At 36.9% G+C, this 19,766-nt stretch overlaps 1 protein-coding gene across 5 annotated transcripts in view; it reads right to left on the bottom strand.

Annotated features, from left to right (window-relative positions):
- Nucleotides 1-19,766, bottom strand: part of CASK (calcium/calmodulin dependent serine protein kinase) — a 196,687-nt gene that overhangs the window by 134,299 nt on the left and 42,622 nt on the right. For all 5 annotated transcript variants that reach the window (XM_054387798.1, XM_054387806.1, XM_054387825.1 and 2 more), the window contains exon 2: nucleotides 12,431-12,543. In XM_054387798.1, coding sequence (XP_054243773.1) covers nucleotides 12,431-12,543 — 113 coding nt within the window. The remainder of the gene's footprint in view (nucleotides 1-12,430; nucleotides 12,544-19,766) is intronic.

Here is a 19,766-nt window from a genome sequence, read left to right as displayed (position 1 = left end):
ATACTAAACTAAACCACAACATATAAAAGTATTTTCCTCTAAAGACAGTATAGAAATTCCCAGCTGAAAAAATTCAAGCTATGTTTGCTCACACTTTCCCTTTACAAGGTAATTCTTTAACCCTAACAGGTTTCTAAATACCATACATTCAAAGGGAAGGAAGCCAGTAGACACAAAAAAGCACAACTTAGAGTGCAAGTCCTCTGGTCTCTTTTTGCCCCAGCTTGAGTTGAAAATAAATCGATCCAAAGGTAAAAAAAAGTACCAAAGCCAACACAAATGAGACAAGAGGAGCACACAGTAAGGAACTTGGGTTGAAGAAATGGGGCTTTCCCTTCCCCTCAGCAGACAGGAGCTGTTAAATCAGCGCAGCTAGTCTTACTGAGGGGGAATGGGGCGGAAATGCAAAGCAGTGAGACTCACCCACACGCTGCACAGATGGCAAGCGTGTCTAATAATCCTAGATGTTAACAACCTACATTTTCAGGCCATACTAGTTTCTTTACCAGCTTTATGCTCAAAAAGATAAGCTTTGAGGTGATGCCCTAGCACTCTGAGACACAAGAAGAATAGAGATTCTTGTAAAACTACAACATCACAGATAAAAGGCTTCTTGCCAAACACATCCAGTTGTCTGCTGGAAACACAGGCTCCAGTTTAGCACTACTTTTCAAAAAGAATTATGTGGATGGAGGAGAATACAGTGATGATAGCTTGTACAGACCTAAAAACACTGATGTGTATAGCACATACATATTGTAATAAACATTTGTGTGGTGGCAGTTGCATTCAAATACCTATTAGATTTAACAAAGGGGAAAAAAACCCTAAAAACCAACATTACTCAGGCAAAGTAATATTTCAGAAGCCATTTTCACTCTTTATGATGCTATAAACTAAGGCAATATTTTCACTAGGACTTGCAATTGTTAATTGCCACTATTATCACAGGCAATGTTAAAAGGGACAGATATTAATGAAATCTACAATAATTGGTTCTATGACAGTGTGTAAAACAATATGTGGGGTTTTTTTAACCAAGTGTTAGTTGTTCTTCAGGAAAACCAGAGGAAATCAAGAAGCTTGGGTTTGCTACCACTGACTACTAGTAACTTTCTATGTCACTTGGAATATTATGTTCAATTTCTCAGTTCTGTAAAATATTAAAACATAAATCTTTAACTGCCTTAAGAAATGTTAAGGCATTCTGAAAGAATGAAACATGACATTTTAGCACTCGACTCATTTATTATCAGGCTTTTTCTTACTACTACAACTTCCACAAAGAAAGACATTTGACCACTGAATATTTCAGGCAAAATTAAAACATAAACCAATCCCATCCTCCAAGCAAGAAACACAACCTAAGTCGTACTCATATATGAAGTGATATTAAAGAACAACCTCCAAGGAAAATCTCTGTCATACATTTTAAGTAAACCAAACATAGATCACAGTACTTCTGTTTACATTGCCAATTTACTTACTGTCACTGTGTGTACTCGTTGGTTGGATTCATATTAGGGAATCAAGTACATACAATCCATTTAGTGTGAGCAGGCTATCCATGTGTCCCTGATAAATGTCTTCATTAAAACAAATGACTTGTAGCTGGGAAATACCACGCCAGTAAGCACTGTTTCAGAGTGCTCAGGCTGCAGTAACACATAGAGCTGTTACAAAATCAGGTCTCTTTCCTAAAGCCTTTGGCACTTAAAACCCCCAAAACTGCTATGCTATAGCCCTAAGAAACTTCAAATATCTTGCACTGCTTAGTTAGACACATAGTAATAGTCTCATCTTTATATCTTCCACGTAGTTAAGTGATGAAAGTGTTTTAAAAGCATACAGCTTTCACTCTACAGTAGAGAGAATGACACCTGACTCAGGCAAATCCTTAGTTACTTATATAACTGGTTACTTATATATACTGGTAGAATTAAGGGAAAATCCAATGCAGTTTTAAAATTAAATATGAAATTGAATTCATATAATGTATGTTTATTCAAGTAGTTTTTAATTGGATTTTTATCTTAAATGTAACTGTATAGACAATCATTTTTTGTTAGTACCTAACTTCTTTCATTCTACTAGAACAAGAGACAACTGACACAATAGTATTTGACATGGTAGAACTGTAACAGCAGATAAAATGTAGGAAGTCTAAGAAACAGAATTAGTTCATAGGTCCAAACAACAAATATTTTCATCTCCCTCTGAATTGGGTAGACTTAATTGTTTCTCTAACATTTTTCCTCTTTTCTCCAAAGACCACAATCTTTATTTTTTTTTCTTTTACTATGAAGCAACTCTTACCCTGGAAAACACAGTTGTTGTTTGGCAGTGTTGACAACTGGACTAAACCCACTGACTCACACTTCAGAAAGGCAGGCACCTTTACCAGTTCATATGTGCTAAAGCAATCTAAGTATTTAATTCTCTCAAGCAACTGACATACTGACAACTTCCTGAACCCCACACATTTTGAACTTTCTTCTCCTCAAAGTATTTCCATTTGCCCACACAATTACATATTATGGAGATTCCTCTTCATATACTTCCTTTATTAGTCATAAATGTTTGCTTATTCATAGAATAGATTCATAGAATACCAAGTTGGAAGGTATCATCTCAAGGATCATCTACTAATCCAACATTTCAGGGTAAAAATACACTTTAAATGAGATGGCCCAGCACCCTGATGTGGAGATTAGAATTAAAAATTTCCATGAAGGTCACTGTTCAGTTTCTAAAACTGCAGTATAGACTGTGACACTTTGTCACTGGGTTGGAGGCTTTGTATTTTTATCATTACTTAATTATTCAATTTAAAGACCACCTAGGCAGTAGGAAGATTATGCTTTGTGTTTTGATTTTAGGAAACTGTTCTTAAAATCACCACTGCATATGCAGCACATTGACATAAAAAGCTATGCCATTGTATGTATAAAGATTGATACAACTCAACAGCAATTGGTATCAATCATTAGGGAGGTGTTTTGTCTTCTAAGCAACTTATCATGAAGCAGTTCAGATCAAAAAATATTTTGCTTTAAGGTATACGTTTATTTCCAGTATTTTTACCGATTTCTGATCAAATACTTTTAGTTTTGAACTGCAAAGCCAGTATCTTACCTGGAAGATTTGAACTCTGTACATAGGTGGGTATTATGAATATACAGACATATATATTACATATTAAAAATATGTCCCTATTAAAAAAAGCCACCCTACTGTTATTTCTCCCATCCTATTATTTACAGGGTCCATCAAGGTTTGCTAGCACACCTTTACTTTTGCAAATTTCCATTGCCCATCTCAAAACCATGCTCATTTATAATTCACTGGAAAAAAAACAGTACGTTCAGAAAAGCTCCAAGTGAAATGTTTGTAGCTGATTTGTGGGAAGATTACCCAAGATCATGGTGTACCTGTCTAACTTAGCAGAAAACTCAGGAGAGTACAGAAGAATAGGAATCGATTGATCACAAACCATGAAATCTTTCTCTTGGAAACAGAATATTTTAGACAAGACTTTTGCAGAATATAAACTGTCCAAAGCAAAAATCACACACAGCCTGAAGAGTGATAGAGTGTATATTTAGGTTAGATAGAAGGAAGAAAAGATTTAGTGTGAGAATGGTAAGATACTGGAATAGGATGCCCAGAGAGGCTGTGGGTACCCCCTTCCTGGAAGTGTTCCAGGCCAGGTTGGATGGGACTTTGAGCAACCTGATCTAGTGGAAGGTGCTCCTTCCCATGGCAGGGAACGTGGAAACAGATGGCCTTATGGTCCCTTCCAACCCAAACCATCTATGGTTCTATGACTGAAACTTTGCCAACATCTTACTGCTACTGAAGGATACAGGTTTGTTATTCTAACATTCTAGCAATTCCAGAAGAGTGATATTGCACAAGGATTACTATTTATCACATCACACTGACATGTATTTTTAGATTCACTAAACAACAAAGCACTGCATTTAAGAGTGAAAAAAGGTTCTCTTTGGATCAATGAATTAACAGAAATTGCAGCTCAGCTGCAATTAATCTTCTGTTGAATGCACAAACCAGAACAGAATACATGCTCACATCCAAACAGAAAATATTTGAAAATACAGCTGATGTTTATTATCTTCCCTGTGTTTGCAACCAGTCTGAATTACTGCAAGCACAGTTTGAGGCCTATTTCTGGATTGTTGGCAAGAGTTGTGATTTGTTAGATGAGTACAGACTGTGTACAAAGACAGAAATGTTTTGGAAAGCATTTTCATTATTCAGAACAGAAGTTGGACATACCTCATACATTCTTCCAAAGAGATTAAAGACAATGTTTAAGAATGAAGACTTGAGAGTGTTCTCAAAATAAATCTTTTTAAAAGTATGTTTCCAGATTTTTTGCATACATTTAGTTATCACTTTGTTTTGCAAAGAGAGTGAAGGAACACACCTTTCTCATTTGGCTTATTGTACTGGTAAAAGCTCCAGGCATTGCTTACTACCTTTCAGAATACCAAAGCAGGTATATCCTTGCTTTCCCCTCCAACCTAGATTTCTTTTTCAAGCAAACTTGCTTTTCTCAAACTCTTTCTCAATTTGCTTTCTTAAGCAAGAAGAAAGCTATAATTAAACTAGGGGGTTAGAAAAAAAAATGTTGTTATGTGATTAAACCTCATCTGCACACCCACACAAGAGCACAGAGAGACAATGGAGTGTGAGGCAGGGATGAGTCCAAATAATATCCTGCTCAGCTGTTATCAGGACAATCATTGGAGAACATCTACCCATCAAAAAAGGTATGAAGCTGCCTTTGTAGAATCACAGAATGGTTGAGTTTGGAAGGGATGCCTGGAAGTTATCTGATCAAACTGCTCTGCTCAGGCAGGGTCACCTAGAGGCCAGGACTTTTGAACATCTCCAATGATAGTCAACAACCACTCTGGGCAACATGTGCCAGGGCTCAGTCACCCCCACAGGAAAGAAGTGTTTCCTCACTTGTATGGAGCTCCCTGTGTTTCAGTTCTGCCTATGGCCTCTTGTCACCACTGAAAAAGCATGGCTCTATTTTCTCTGCACCCTCCCTTCATGTACTTGTACACATTGATGAGATTCCTCCTGTGCCTTCCCTTCTCTGGCTGAGCAGACCCAGCTTCCTCAGCTTTTCCTCACTGAAGAGATGCTCCAGTGGCAGCCCTTTGCTGGACTCTTTCTAGTAGCTCCAGGTCTCTCTTGCACTGAGAAGCCCAGAACTGGACCCTGCACTTAGGCTACACCGGGGCTGAGCAAAGGGGAAGAATCACCTCTGCTAACACCTGCTGGTAAGGCAGCCAGGATATTGTTAGCCTTTTTTGCATCAAGGGCACATTGCTGTTTCATGTTCATCTTTGTGTGTACCAAGACTCCTACAGGGCCTTTTCTGCAAAGATGCTTTCCAGCTGGCTAGCATCAACATGTCCTGGTGCTTCGGGCTGTTCCTCTCCACATCTAGGACTTTGAACACTTACCCTTGTTGAACTGCATAAGGTTCCTGTCAGCCCATTGCTCCAGCCTGTTGAGGTCATTTTGGATGGCAGCATGACCTTCCAGCACATCAATCACTCCTCTCAGTTCGGTGTCATCAGCAAATCTGTTGAGGGTACACTCTGCCCTAGCATCCATTAATGAAAATGCTGAAGAAGAACAGACCCAGAACTGACCTCTGGGGGTACAATGATAGTTTCTGGCCTCTGTCTAGACCTTGTGCCACTACAGAGCATCCTCTGGGCTATGCCATTCTCAGTCCACCTCACCATCTGCTCAAACAGCTCACACTCCTACACCTTCTCTGTGACGATCTTAGGGAAGATAGGATTTTGTGTACTTAGTGTCCTAAAGTCTTTCTTCATTTCATCTACCAGGTCAGCTGTTTCATCCTTCTCAAGTTGGTCCACCACAACTTCCCCTTAGTGAATCCATGTGAACTACTCCTAATGACATTCTTGTCCTTCCTGTGCCTGGAAATGGTTTCTAGAATTAGTTACTTCATCACTTTGCCAAGGACGGAGATGAAGGGCACTGGCTTTGTAGTTCCTTGCATCCTCCTTCTTGCCCTTCCTGAAGACAGCAGTGACATTTACTCAGCTCCAGTCCACAGGCACTTCTCCCAATTCCCATGCTCATTCAAAGATTATCCAGGTTGGCCTCACAAAATCTCCCAACTCCATCAGCACTTTTGGGCTCTGCTGAGATGGACTCACATCTATGTAAATGCATGTAGAAGCAATGAAAGCTTCAAAAACTTATCCTTCTAGGTGCTTCGGACCTGTTTTCATTGACACAGAGCTCTCAGACATCTCCCTTACTGAATACTTCACTGTCACAGGTGGAGTTGAATCTGCTGTTGTGAATATTCATTACCATATTGATGTCATGCCAGCTTTAAGATGAACGTGCAGGGTGGAGCAAAGTATCACGGGGCTTGAAGTTCAGACTGCAACATGAGAGGCTTCCTGTTCTAGTTGCTGCTTCTGGTTTCTGGGTTTAGGGGTGTTGGTCTTGGCTGCTGTATGCTTGGCTGGGGAGAACCATTTTATTGCTAGCTTCTGCTGCTGCTTCTGCACTTCACGCTGCTTTTGTATTGTATCATTCCAGTAAATTCATTATTCTCAAGCCAGAGCTTTTTGTGTTACTTTCCCTCCTGTGTGTGTCTCGGGGACCAGGGCTTGTGAGAGAGGGCTGTGTTAACCCAGGACACTTCACATATTTAACTACCAAATGTAATCACATAAGCCATCATACTCTTAAACTACCATATGCTTGCAGCTAAATATTTAGTAAAGATATGGACGAGATTGAAAGGGTGTGATATTTTAAAGCCTCTTTTTGAGTAACATCAAAAAGTGTGTCTGTGATACTTTCTGTGGAGACATTTGTTTTTCTGTGGAGAAAGAGAGATTTAGTACAGAAGGCTTTTTAGAATCCTGCTCAAGTAAAACCTTTCACATTACAGTCTGGGAGATACAGTTTGGAAACCAGTACCAGACTGGTACATCTCAGTCAGTGACTGACTGAGGATGCAGCCGTAGCTGGTTGGGATGGACATTTCAGTGACAGGCTTATCACTGGCCAAAAAAGAAAAGAAAAAATAAAAGGGTCACAAAACAAAGCTAGCACAGGTATTTTCAAGACTTTTGTATGGCACTCAGTACAGCACGTCCTAATTACCTAGAAGGTGTTGTTTTGCTGTCTGCTTGGAACAGACAGTATCAATTTTAGCTTACGTTTGGAGGTCTGTGATTTATGATTAACCAGAATCACTGTCTGAAAATGTGGGGTTTTTTTTTGTTTTCTTTTTCTCAATTCAAAACATCTTTTAAGAATTTAAAATATTTTCAAGTTGAATTTTCAGTGAAATTTGCTTTCTCAGGTACAGGATGCGATTCAAACAACAGATTTAAAGGACCAACCAGAATTTGTCCAGATTAAGCAGAAGTAATGCACAAGCCTGTACAGATGTTTTTTTTCAGTTAGAAAATATCATTTATGACTGGAGATTACTTAATGTGCATACATTATGTGTATTTCTTTAGAAAAACCATTTGATGTTCTCCTTTACCCAACAAGACTCACACATTTAATGATACTAGCTCTTTCAGTAAAGATGTGGTCACTAAACCCCATTTTATATGTATGAAGATGAATTAAATTTTTAGTGAAAAACCATATTCATTGACTTTCACTGACTTAAAATGACAGGCAGTTTGAAGACAAACCTTACATAAAAAGATTAATTTGAATAGGTCTTATTTTGTTGTTGCACATATATAGATGAGCAATGTGAAGTGAGAGAAAAAGATTGGTAACAATGTTACCTCAAAAGCACTTTTCAATCAATTATGATTGCTTTTAAGAAAATCCTGGTCAGCTGCAGTCACATTTTATATCACTTACTGTATAATTATGTTTAGTGCTAATTACATAATCATTTCATTATTATATCTGTTCCAAGAATTTCAAGACACAGCAATTTTTACATTAACACTCCAATACATTATTCTTAGAATGAATAATTATTCAAATGGCAGTCACATGCACTTTGTATAATTGCATTTTGAAACCTATAAAGGGTACCATTTACATTTATAAAACTGGGAAAAGCATTAACTAATCTTGCTGCTCAGCTGCATGATACCATCCTCAAAAGCAGTTTCACAATAACATTATGTAGAGATCTACCTAATCTGTCAATGTTTAACTAGTCCACAGTGGCTTCAGTTACCAAATATAACAGTCATTTTTACAGTTTTGGCACGACAGTAAAAACAGGAACAGATGAACAAAGTTATCAGAACAACATGCAGTCAGGTAGTAAGCACTAAAAAATGGGGCGAAGTGCACTCCTGTACACCCAGTGTCTCTTCAACACTGTAGGAAATCCAGTTAAAAAAGATACATATTAAAGGCAAGAGGCTGAAGTCTTACAACAAACAAAGCTGTCCTTATTTTGGAGGCTCATTGGGAGGAATAAAGAACCAAATGCTTGCAGTGCATAAAAACCTAGTGATTTTCCTTCTACTTAAGCAACAGTTCATAAAAAAAAAATAGGTACATACTCATGGTTTATGCTTTCCCTTTTGAAGATGGAAAGGGAAAACTTTACACTGCTGTGAATATGCCTGCATCATATTTCAAGAAATTGTATGTCCTTGAAATAAAATAATACAATGTAGTTGACATTTATTACTCTTTGCTTATGATCTGGATGAAAGGCCATATTTCTGTAGAAAATGCCCTATTTGCTTCCCTCAACTAATCAATTCGGGTGCTAGAAAAAGCACCCAAAAAAGCTCCTAATATATTCTCCTGTCTGTACTTTACACTTTTTTTAAAAATTTATTATGTGAAGTGTTGCCCAAGATTGAATACTGTATTTCCAATCAAAATAACATCTGCACCATTTCTAATGTCAACTGACTTTCAGTAGAAAGAAATGAGTTCTGAAAAAGAAATTCTTGAGATGTTTTCATGCATTCCTGTGATTCATTGCATCTATTATATGGTTAACATGCTTCAACACTTACAAAAATGTTTTCCAGGGGAAAAAAAAGTTTGATTCTCTCTCCAATGTTATATTTCTTCACAGAGATATTTAATTCTTATGACACTTTGTTTACGAAAGTTATAGCACAACTATAGAACAGTTGAGACATTTATGAAATTTATGCTTAAAATTAGTTGAACAGAATTGGTAACCAAACCAGCCCACGGCTTCTCCAGAAAAATGTGAAATTCAAACCCTTCATTAAGTTAAAACAATCAAACACCTCAGAAAGGCTCAGGTGATTACGTAATTTCCTGTACCAAAACAGGCACAGTTCTACCCAAGTGTGGAAGAAGCAGAACTTCCCCAGAAAGGTAGACTCTTGAAATCACAAACATCAAAAGTGGTTTTAAAGCATTCAGTCTTCAAGTCCTGTTGATAGGCACAATTTTGCATTACCACAGCTAGATACCTTTGCAAAAAATAACTTGTGACTGATCAGAGCTTTCCAATATCAAATGGTTATGACACTGTTCTGTATTTTACTCAGAATTAAAACAAAGCCTTTCAAATGAACTGCAATGACAAATTTTTTTAAAATGTCAGTCAACCTGTGGGTCCTTTGTAGGAAACCAACAAACTGTTGTCAGCTTTCACATTTTCCTACAATTAAATAATTGCAGAATCCTTCTAACGGATGATCTATAGCAATGACAGTTTTGATATGCTTATCATGCCTCTTTCAGTGCTAGAAGTCATCCAAGACCGATATTCAAAACACTTCTTTCTTGGTTACAATTTTGCTCTGTCACAGTCAAAACGTTTTGCTGAGTCTGTGTTCACAGTTCACTGCCAGCAGGACCAGTACAGCTGCATGTATCAACCTAATAAATATGGTCTAGCTTATTAGAAGGTTGCGGAAGTAATGGAAATCACTTTCTTTTTAAAGGACATTTCTATCAAAATGAATTAGAGATAACTGAATCTAATATACGATGCATTAAATCTTGAAAGTGAATTTCAGAGACATGCACTGTCAGAACAGGGCACTGCCCTTTAACTTGCATTTAAAAACACTCAGTATGCTACAAGAGGGCACTCTGACATTAAGAAATGGCAGACAAATAATGTATTTTAACTTTTATTTAGTAGTAAGGGACTGATCACCATTCTCTTCCTCAGAAACAGTGTTTTCACTTACAGACATTCAGTGTTAGAACAGTTAAGTGAAAGTAAGACATACAAGACGCACAGAGGAAAAAAAAAGGAAAGAAATGCATAGGATGTGAAGAGAGCAGCAGGAGTGGATAGTAAAAGTTAATTATGACGTGAGCTTAACTAACATGCTTTTTACACTTTTCTACACCAAAAAGTTGTAACAAGTGAGAACTGTATTTGGAAATAAGTTTATTTACACTGATAGACCTCAATGAGTAAACTAGCTTCTGAGACCATCCAGTCCTCTTCCACACAAATCCTCTAAACTGAACTGTACAAAATACAATCTTTCATACTTAAAATTATCCAAAGTTCAAATTTTCTTATGTATATTTTTTGCTGCATTTCAGCAATGTGAAAGCACAGCGAACTGTAGCAGAAAAACTCTCCTCACATAAAAGAGCCAGCATTAATCCAGTAGATCACTCAGTTGCTTGAACAGTGACAAGGTGTCAATACACTTCATTAATGTGGTTGAATTACAGCACTACAGAGACTGATGACATACATCATGCAAGACCATGAATAATAATACTTAAATCCAAGAGAGCTTAGCCTAAATTAAATTTATTAGCTCTCAGGCATCATTATATAGCATTATTTTTTAATTATCAAACTACTGCAGAGGTGCATACAGACATAGAAATCACTTGAAGTGTCTATACACACTATGTGTATTGAGCAACTTTATGGAAAGAATGTTATAATAAAGTTTGACTTGCAAGCTGGTGGCTGCAAATTAAGAAAAATAAAATCTTTGAAAAAAAAAAAAATCTGGAACCTGGATAGAGTAGATGCACAGAGGAATTAAATAAAGAGTACACAAGCTGCAAAAGAGTGTGAAAAACAGGCTCAGATTCTTTACATAGAGTTAAGAACTTGCTCCACATTCACTTGTGCATCTTATGTGTCTTAAAATTACCGGTAAGACACTTTCATGCATAGTGATCCAAAACCTGAACAAAACCTCGAAACAAAACAACCAACAAAAAAAGGCCAAACCAGTCCACAAGCAAAGCTACAAAACAAAATGAGAAATTATTAAATCCAGGAAGGCTATCAACATAGCAAAAGTAGAATTAAAACCCAGTACTTCTTAGTACTCCCAAGTCTTTTTCTTAGACCCAGGCAGCAAATGTAAATCCATTCTTCATTTTTTCGGTCAATCTATTATTAATTCTCCTTCCCCTGGTAAGTCCCTACTCTTTTGTCTACTATTTCTCCCTTTCCACAGTTCTTTCATGACTGCAAATGGTTGAATTTTACTGTTATGGAGTGAGGAAAACAATACCCCATCAAATGTGTCCTAGCAGCAGTAGTTAAGATGAAGCTCAGAAAAATACTAGAATATGGATAAAATTAAACGACAGTTAAATACATTCTTTTTATAACCATGTAAATCAAATTAGCCTTTAAGGCTTAAGATACTGTTGCTTATAATTACCAACAAATGTAATTGACTCTCTTTTGCTGCTGAGCTTGGGTTCACAAGGATTTAGACAGTACAAGCCAACCCCTCCAAAAAAACATTACTGTACAAAAGAATATGAACTCCAGTAAAAATATACTGGACATGGAAAACACAGTGTCTGTCATTCACTTACCATTTTTTTAAAATAAAGTGTAAAAGATGCACTTTATGCTCACACAAGTCACATATTCAACTTTGTTTTAGCCTAAAATAGGAAACCATAATCGCTGCTGCCTTTTATTTACACTTTAGCAGGTTCACAGCATTGTTTTAAAATCCTAATTATATGAAAAATGTATACAGTTTCCTTTTATAGAATTTTTGCACACTTTAATTACAAGTTTTCATCCGTTTTATAGCAAATTACTTGCTAAACCTAGACTATAAAACCAGAATAAACGTGTTCTTACTTTACTTCCTTGCATGCTTTTTTGATTCAGAATTATTTTAAGAAACTCATATTCTTAAAAAAATTCCCACACAAAATAAAAATGGCCTGTAGTATAGATGTACTCTTCTTTCTAATGTTATTATCACAGCTGAATAACCATAATAACCAAAGATAGAAAAGTATAAAGTTACATCAAGCTAAATTTGAAATTCAAGATCTTGCTTTAAAACATCTACAAAATATAAAACAGAAAACAAGCAAATGTGGAAAAAGTTGACCCCCAAAGAAGTAAAAATCTGCCTGCTCAGCCTGCTTAATTATTTGTTCTTACCTTCTGTGCTTAATCCAGGACTTGAAGTGAATTTTGCTACATCGACAATCTTTACAGCAAACTGTTGCCCTGTTTCCCTGTTGATGCATCTCCGCACAACGCTGAAGGGACCCCTGAAACACACACAGAGAAAAGAGCAATAAATAACCCACTCCCTTTCATGCTACAATTGAGCTGCAAGTTGAGATATGGTTCTATTATTTCTAAACAAAATTTAGATGCCAAGATTCAAGTGTAGTATTTAGAGAGAATCTTATACCTCTCATCCTTGGCTCTTCATTAAATACAAAATTGGTAATTTTAACTATGGACTAGTGTAAGAACATCAAATGAGTTTGGTATTTTCCCAAACTAAAGACCAATTCTCTTACCCTGCCACTTAAGAAATGTTAAACTTTCAGAAACCTTATGATTAATACACTGACATTATTATTGCATTTGAAGTGGATGTTATTTTGATGCATAATCCAGATGGGGGTGGGGGCAGGAAATAAGCCAGAGTCTAGAAATTACTATTTAAAACAACTGAAAGGATATTCTTTCAAAAGAACAAGAGTACAGAATAGTTGTGCCATTCTGCCTGGTTTTATTTGTTTTGAACAAACTAGGTTTATTCTGTACTTGACATCACTAGATCCAAACATCCTCCTTTACAAGACTTCAAAATTCTACAGAAGCTCTTGTGCACTGCACTCAACTAATCAAAAGTTTGTTGTTTTTCAATACTGAAATTACATTTACCAAAACACAAGCTAGAACGATGGCAAACCTTATCAAAAAATCATCACCACCCAAATGTATTTTTGGAAGCTGATGATTTAAGTTCTTGGTGCCTTGACTTAAAATATGGAATCTTGCACCCAACGTTAAGAACAAACAAGACGATCTGGTAATTACAGTAGGTCAAGCTTTCAAACATGAAAAATTAATAGGTCATGAAAACAGAATAGGATTGTTTCAAGACTGCAATATTTTCAGCAAATCCATCCTTTCTTAATGCTACTTAGTTAATGACTAACATTATAGTTCCAAGAAAATCCATTCGAAAGTCTTCTCAAAACAATATAAAGAAAAATTTGAGGATTGAAAGAGTCTTTATTCAAAAGTGCAGTTTGAGTGAACATTCACCTACTGAGTGAAATAATATAAATCTATAAAAGATGAATTCTTCCATTCAAGCAGTGAACTGGAATTTAGTTCACAGATTTCTGATCAATGAGATTGCAAAGCAACACTCAAAATAAAATTTCCCTAAAAAGGGTGAAATGTCCATTTGAAGAATGAAGGTGATGGTGGTGATGGACTCTTTTCAGTGAAGCCCAGTTGCAGGACAAGGAACAAGTACAAGCTAGAAAACAGGGGGTTCCACCTCAACATGAGGTGACACTTCTTTATGCTGAAGGTGACAGAGCACTGGAACAGGCTGCCCAGAGAGGTTACTGAGTCTCCTTCTTTGGCGACTTCCAAAACCTGCCTGGATGCGTTCTTGTGCAACCTGCTGTAGGTGATCCTACTTTGGCAGGGGGGGTTGATCTCTAGAGATCCCTTCCAACCCCTAACATCCTGTGATTCTGTGACTGGCTCTTCATATTCCTTTACATCCAGATGATTAAAAGTATGTAATTCATCACACTACCAAACATGTACTCCCACAACTAAAATCTCTTTTTTGTTCTCTTCAAACAACGTACTTGCAAATATTTCTTGAAACAGGATAATTTCTGACATAGAACCTGGGTACTAGAGTCAGTCAATGAATGACAGTCTAAACAGTCACACACAAGGAAAATATTTCTTATCACAACTATATACAGAAGAATTACTGCTTATGCACTCAAACAGAACTAACTATAGAAGAGAGCACAGTTTTTCCCTTTTCCTTGCTCCAAACTTACAGTGAATTCCCCCCCATACTGAAGGCTATTTTCTCCTCTGAATTCACATCCCACTATTAGTCAGTAACTGTCTTTTACCAACAGTTGTCACAGATATTTTTAAAAAGATATTCAATTAGAACACCAATACATAGAAATCCACTTACATCTCTAAATGCAAAAGGCTCAACTAATTTCATCTGGCATCAGAAGGACTACATCTATTGACTTGAAACCCTCCCCCCATGCTTCAAAAAAGTAACCTTTTAATAAAAACTTCCATTTCACATACATGTCACCTTCTTATTCTTTCTTATCTGTGCTTACTCTTTTTGCATCTGTCAAAGTACAACTGCTTTAAAATAGCATAAACACATTGAAATTTCATTTCAAAATCTAAACCACAGCTTTGGAATACAATTTGCAATACTAATTTTCCTTCATAATTTCCATAAATTACTGGAAACTAAATGTTTCCAGTAATTAATTATTCTTCATTAAAGTTTTCCTTTTTCTTTTCATTCTGATTGTTTTTCCCACACACAAGGCTTTTCTGAAGACATCAGATAATACTTTAACATACTTTGATACAGAATGGTACATCACTAGAGTACACAAGAACATATCTTTGCTTACAGCCAGACCCCTGACTGACTTCTATTCGTTCAATAAACTCTGTGAATATAAATATTTCTTCCTGTTGACCAAGCTACTTCTAGATTTCTTGGTGTCCTCAAGTCTGGGCTGGAGAGCTTGCCCAGTCACCTGAATATGTGTACATGCTTCAAGCAGACAAGGAGAGACAGCTGGAGGAATCATAAGTTAACAATGAGCCTACAAACTGCAGCTTCAAGAGGGACTGGATGTGCAGTCACTCCTACCTTTTCTTTTCATGATATATTCACACTTTGGAGCCCTGACTTGAGCAATTTGCTTCTTGCTTATAAGTCTGGGACAACAAAAAACCCAACCCACCACCCCAAAAAACACCCCAAAAAACCAAAAAAAACAAAAACCAAAAGCTTTTTAATCAGTTCTGTAACAAGAGACATCTGTATGGTCTCAGCCTTCATGGCCACACTGAAACTTAGTCATGGTTTTAATAGAGCCTTCTCTACTTAGAGCAAGAAATGCCAAAGACTCTTAAATAAATGAAAGGTGCTGTATTTCCAAGATTAATTAAACATGCAATTAATCACTGTATCAACTCATTTGCACATGGAACTGCATCTTAAAACAGTGACTAATCCTCTCTGTGAACTAGCATGTTGGATTAGAGAGCACCCGCATTTAAAAAGCCATCACTGGTGGTGTTGGGTAGATTATTTTATTTATTATTCTCAAAGGAAAATTAAAAATACTGCATTATTATATCTGTTGCACAGAAGTACATATGGGTTTAAAATCTGATGCTTCTTTAGAGAATTAGATATCCCAGTAAGTTTCAAAACTGAGCTCCCCTGCAGCAACATTTCTATCACAATTGTGCTTCAACAGTTCACATCTTTGAAACCAAGCCTGTGCTTCAACTTAGCTTTAGGATAAAACATATAAAGAGTAAAGCACAAGAAAGCAGTTCACTGTTGTCAGCCCAGTATGTACACATACTTTCTACTACTAATCCAGTACAAAAAAAAGAATATACAGAGTACCAAAGCTGCTGTTCTGAGGTAGGAATAAAACAACTCATGAGTCTTCCCCTTTGCCTTCATGATTGCTTTTGAGACATGATCACTTAAACATATTTGAAAGTACTAAGCTATAGTGCTTCCATAATATTTGAATTCAATGTAGATTTTATTTTCTAATGATTTGTATACCTAACTATAGTCTATTTTAAAGGCTGAAGAATGCACTGTCATATCAAAGCAGTGCGCTAGAGGAGCTAATAAAGACATCGAGAGTGACCTTTGTAACTCAGTCTACCTACTGTAGAGCTCAGTGCAGCTCCTGTCAGAAGCAGTGGCTTCTGGCATGGACCTGAAACCCAGTCATGGTCCTCCTTTCCAACCTACTGCCCTTCTGGCAGTGTTCCCCTCATCACAATTGTTACTTGAATGTAATTTTTCAGCCCTTCTCAAAGTCTTACCTGATACTGAATGTAAAGAAATGAAAATTGAAAAGATCACCACAAAACTATATTCAGCACCAAAACATTGGCAGAGCTATCCCAGAGTAAGATAGAGCAGACAGGAGGAACTTCCAGTCCTTCCCCCCCACTTCCCCTGCCTTAACCATTACTTTCCTACACAGGCAACTAGAGAAGACACAGCCACTCCAGTGTGCAAGGGAAACGTTCCTCCCATCTCCTATCTGCGAGAGGGATAAGCTATCATTAACTGATCTCTAACCTCTATCAACAAAATTGGTAGGTTTGTTGCCTTATTTTTCTTATCACATAAAAAAAGCAAGAATAAATTTATCAGTCATTCTACATTTTAATATATGAGGTATCTATCTACCAAATGTCTTAGGCATACATATGCTATAAACAGATGCTAATGTGTAAAAATATGTTTAATGTATCTGTAGTTTGTAAACAACTCTTATTTTATGTTAACTGGCTGGGATATTGAGCGGATGGGAAAGGAGGAACATGGAGGTGCTCTACTCTGTTACCATGAAATAAAAATTTCAACACTAGTCACGGTCAACATTCTTCACATGCAAGCTAGTCAGAAAATACTTTGGTGTTCACGTATACAACACCCCCCTTCATTTACAGAGTCCCATAGTCATATGTTAACATTGACCTCATGCTTGTAAATATTCTCATTTTATTCACAGACTTCAGGCTGGAGAGTACCTCTGAAAGGACACGCTTAATAAATTTTGTCAGAGCATGTACTTGTTGCTATCAAAACAAACAAACAAACAAAATCCACACATAAAACCAACCAAAGTCAATCAAACAAAACTACCTGACTCTTTGAAAACAAACATTTACAAGTAATTCTTTATGTCAGCACACACACCCCCCCCGGTAAATTCTGCTTTCAGTAATTATCATAGAAACAGGTTTCATGATCTTAAAAGAGTCGGTCTGAAAGCTGCAGCCATAGCAGATACAGTAAGTGTAGTTTGTTAAGATCTAGAAGCTTTCAGGAACAAGATCAGACATTAGCTGCTCAGTGACATTCTGTGACTGATAATGTGTTCCATTTTCAGATAGATGAAGGAAGGAATAAAAAACTATTTCTAAAGCACGTATGAACTATGCATACGCAGGTAAATTATGAGACATTTGCTTAGCTGACATAATTATAAAGGTTGCAGAAAATGGTGCTGTTTTTTAAATGCTGATGAGAAGGAAGAATGTAAATCAGTTTGTTAAGCTGAGATGAAACATCCTGCCCCTTCATCATTAAAGAACTCAAGAAACTGATGACAAACATGACTCCCTCGCTCTGGTTCATATTAAGGTAGGTGAGAATCTACATCTCACACAAGTAGTGATTTAAGGCAGGTGGAGAGACTGGTAATCAAAACACAAACCCTGATTCTTGAAGAGGAGAGATGGGGAAGTAAGAAGAGCTTTGTTCACTGATAAATTTAATAGGAAATATTGCAGTAATATCATGGAATCATAATCCCCAAAATGTTATTTTTACACTCTAACATTCTCTAACACTTTGCAGAAAATTCACTACTGCAGCAGCTAAATCAAGAGCATCAGTTCAAAAGTGTTCAGAAAATATGATGCTGGATGCTGTCTTCTAACAGGCTTTCGTTATCTGACCAAATCTTTTGCCCCCTTCTCTTCTTTGTAAAGAGAGATCTAGTGCTGTGGTGGTAATGAAGGAAATCTGGAGAAAAAATGTAAAACTACATTAAGTATGAATTCATTCAACAGAAGAAAAGCAGCAAGAATGAACAGATTTAAAAAGAGCATTTCAATCACCAGAACAAAAGGGAGTATTTTAAAAATAAAGAGAAATGTTGTAAAGTATCTTCAGTCTAATCAACTAGAGACAATGATCATTATCTTTCTCTTTTCCCATTCAGAGAAACCTTTTAGTCCATTAATGTATTAACACAGTTTTGTGCTGTCTCAGGCTGTGCCCTCACCAGCATTTCTTTAGCAGCAGTGCTGGCCAAACAAGCAACCCTTCTAGCTATTGTGCCCCACTGAAAGAGCTTTGGCATGATTACACTGAACCAGATCAAAGAAGAAACAAAACCCACCCAAATACTCCCAGCACAAACCACCTCTCCTTTTTGTTTTCACTGTGTTATTTTTCATCCAGAGTACTTGCTTGGTTTGACTTAAAGCTACACAAAGAGTTGTGTCAAGACAGTCAAAACCACCAGCAAGTGGCTAGGACACAGCAGGTACCTAAGCAGCGCTGCTGCTTAAAGTGCATCTACCTAGTCTCAGACCATAATGATTTTTCATGCAGTTCTAGAACCACCTGTAGGACCTGCACTAATACAGCATATGAGCCCTCAAGCAATGAAGCAGTAGTGACTCATCTAGTTGAGAAAGTCTTAAGTAATTCCACATACAGCAGGCTCCACTGTGTGCAGTTTTTCTTGCAACTACAAGTGCTTTCTACAACACATAGCACACAGAGCCAGATGAGAAAGAAGAATGTGAATAGGTCTGCCAGCAGTGTTGCCAAAAATTCCTTCATGAGATTACACCCTCAGGTGAACTTACATGACTTAACTGCTCCCTGCACCATCTCAAAGCCTGTCACTAGTTTTTCAATTTTCAACTAGAAATCATTATCCCACAAAACCAATACCTGAATCTAAGCAGAATTTTATTCTGGTAATCAGTTCAATCAAAATAGTTTCATGCATAGCTCAGTATTTAAATTTTGCTTAAAAAAAAAAAAAAGATCTCAGTTCAGTTTAGCTGTCACTTAAAATCATGGCCTTAAGGATATTTCTATGTGCATATGAATTCACAAGACCCCTTGGAACCAGCAAATGGAAGTTACTGAGGTCAGCATGAGAGACCAAGTTTCTAAGTGTGAAAATTTTGCAGCATGGCACTGATCAGTAAAACAAAACTATCGGAAGAATCTTGATCTAGGCAGCTTCCCACACCTGCCTTGGGACTACCAAACATGTTCATGTGTTAGGAAAATAAAAAGTATCCTGAAAAGAAAGTCTGTCTTGTGTGTCTCAAAAGTATGGAGATAAGTATTAAATTTCCTAAGCTGTCATCAAGATCACGCACAAAGTGAAGAACAACATAAATACTTGAGGTTTGCTTTTGAAGATGCTGGAAGACTTCTGGTATTTCAGAAACTGAATTTATGACTCAAATCATCAGCTTGAAGGGTGATTCATAACATTTTAAACTATGGAAGGATTATGGGATTTATTAAGAACATTCAGGTGAATAGTGGGGAAAAAAGCTTGCCAGTTATGGTATTTATAGAAGGTTGCTGAATTCTCTCTCCAGGGGAGAAATGAATGAATTCTGACCTCTTGAAATCTGAAGCTTTCAA

Source organism: Indicator indicator, chromosome 1 (assembly GCF_027791375.1).
Source record: "Indicator indicator isolate 239-I01 chromosome 1, UM_Iind_1.1, whole genome shotgun sequence".
NCBI lineage: Eukaryota > Metazoa > Chordata > Aves > Piciformes > Indicatoridae > Indicator > Indicator indicator.
Note: the sequence above shows the minus strand (reverse complement) of the source record. Positions and strands in the feature narration are given on the sequence as shown.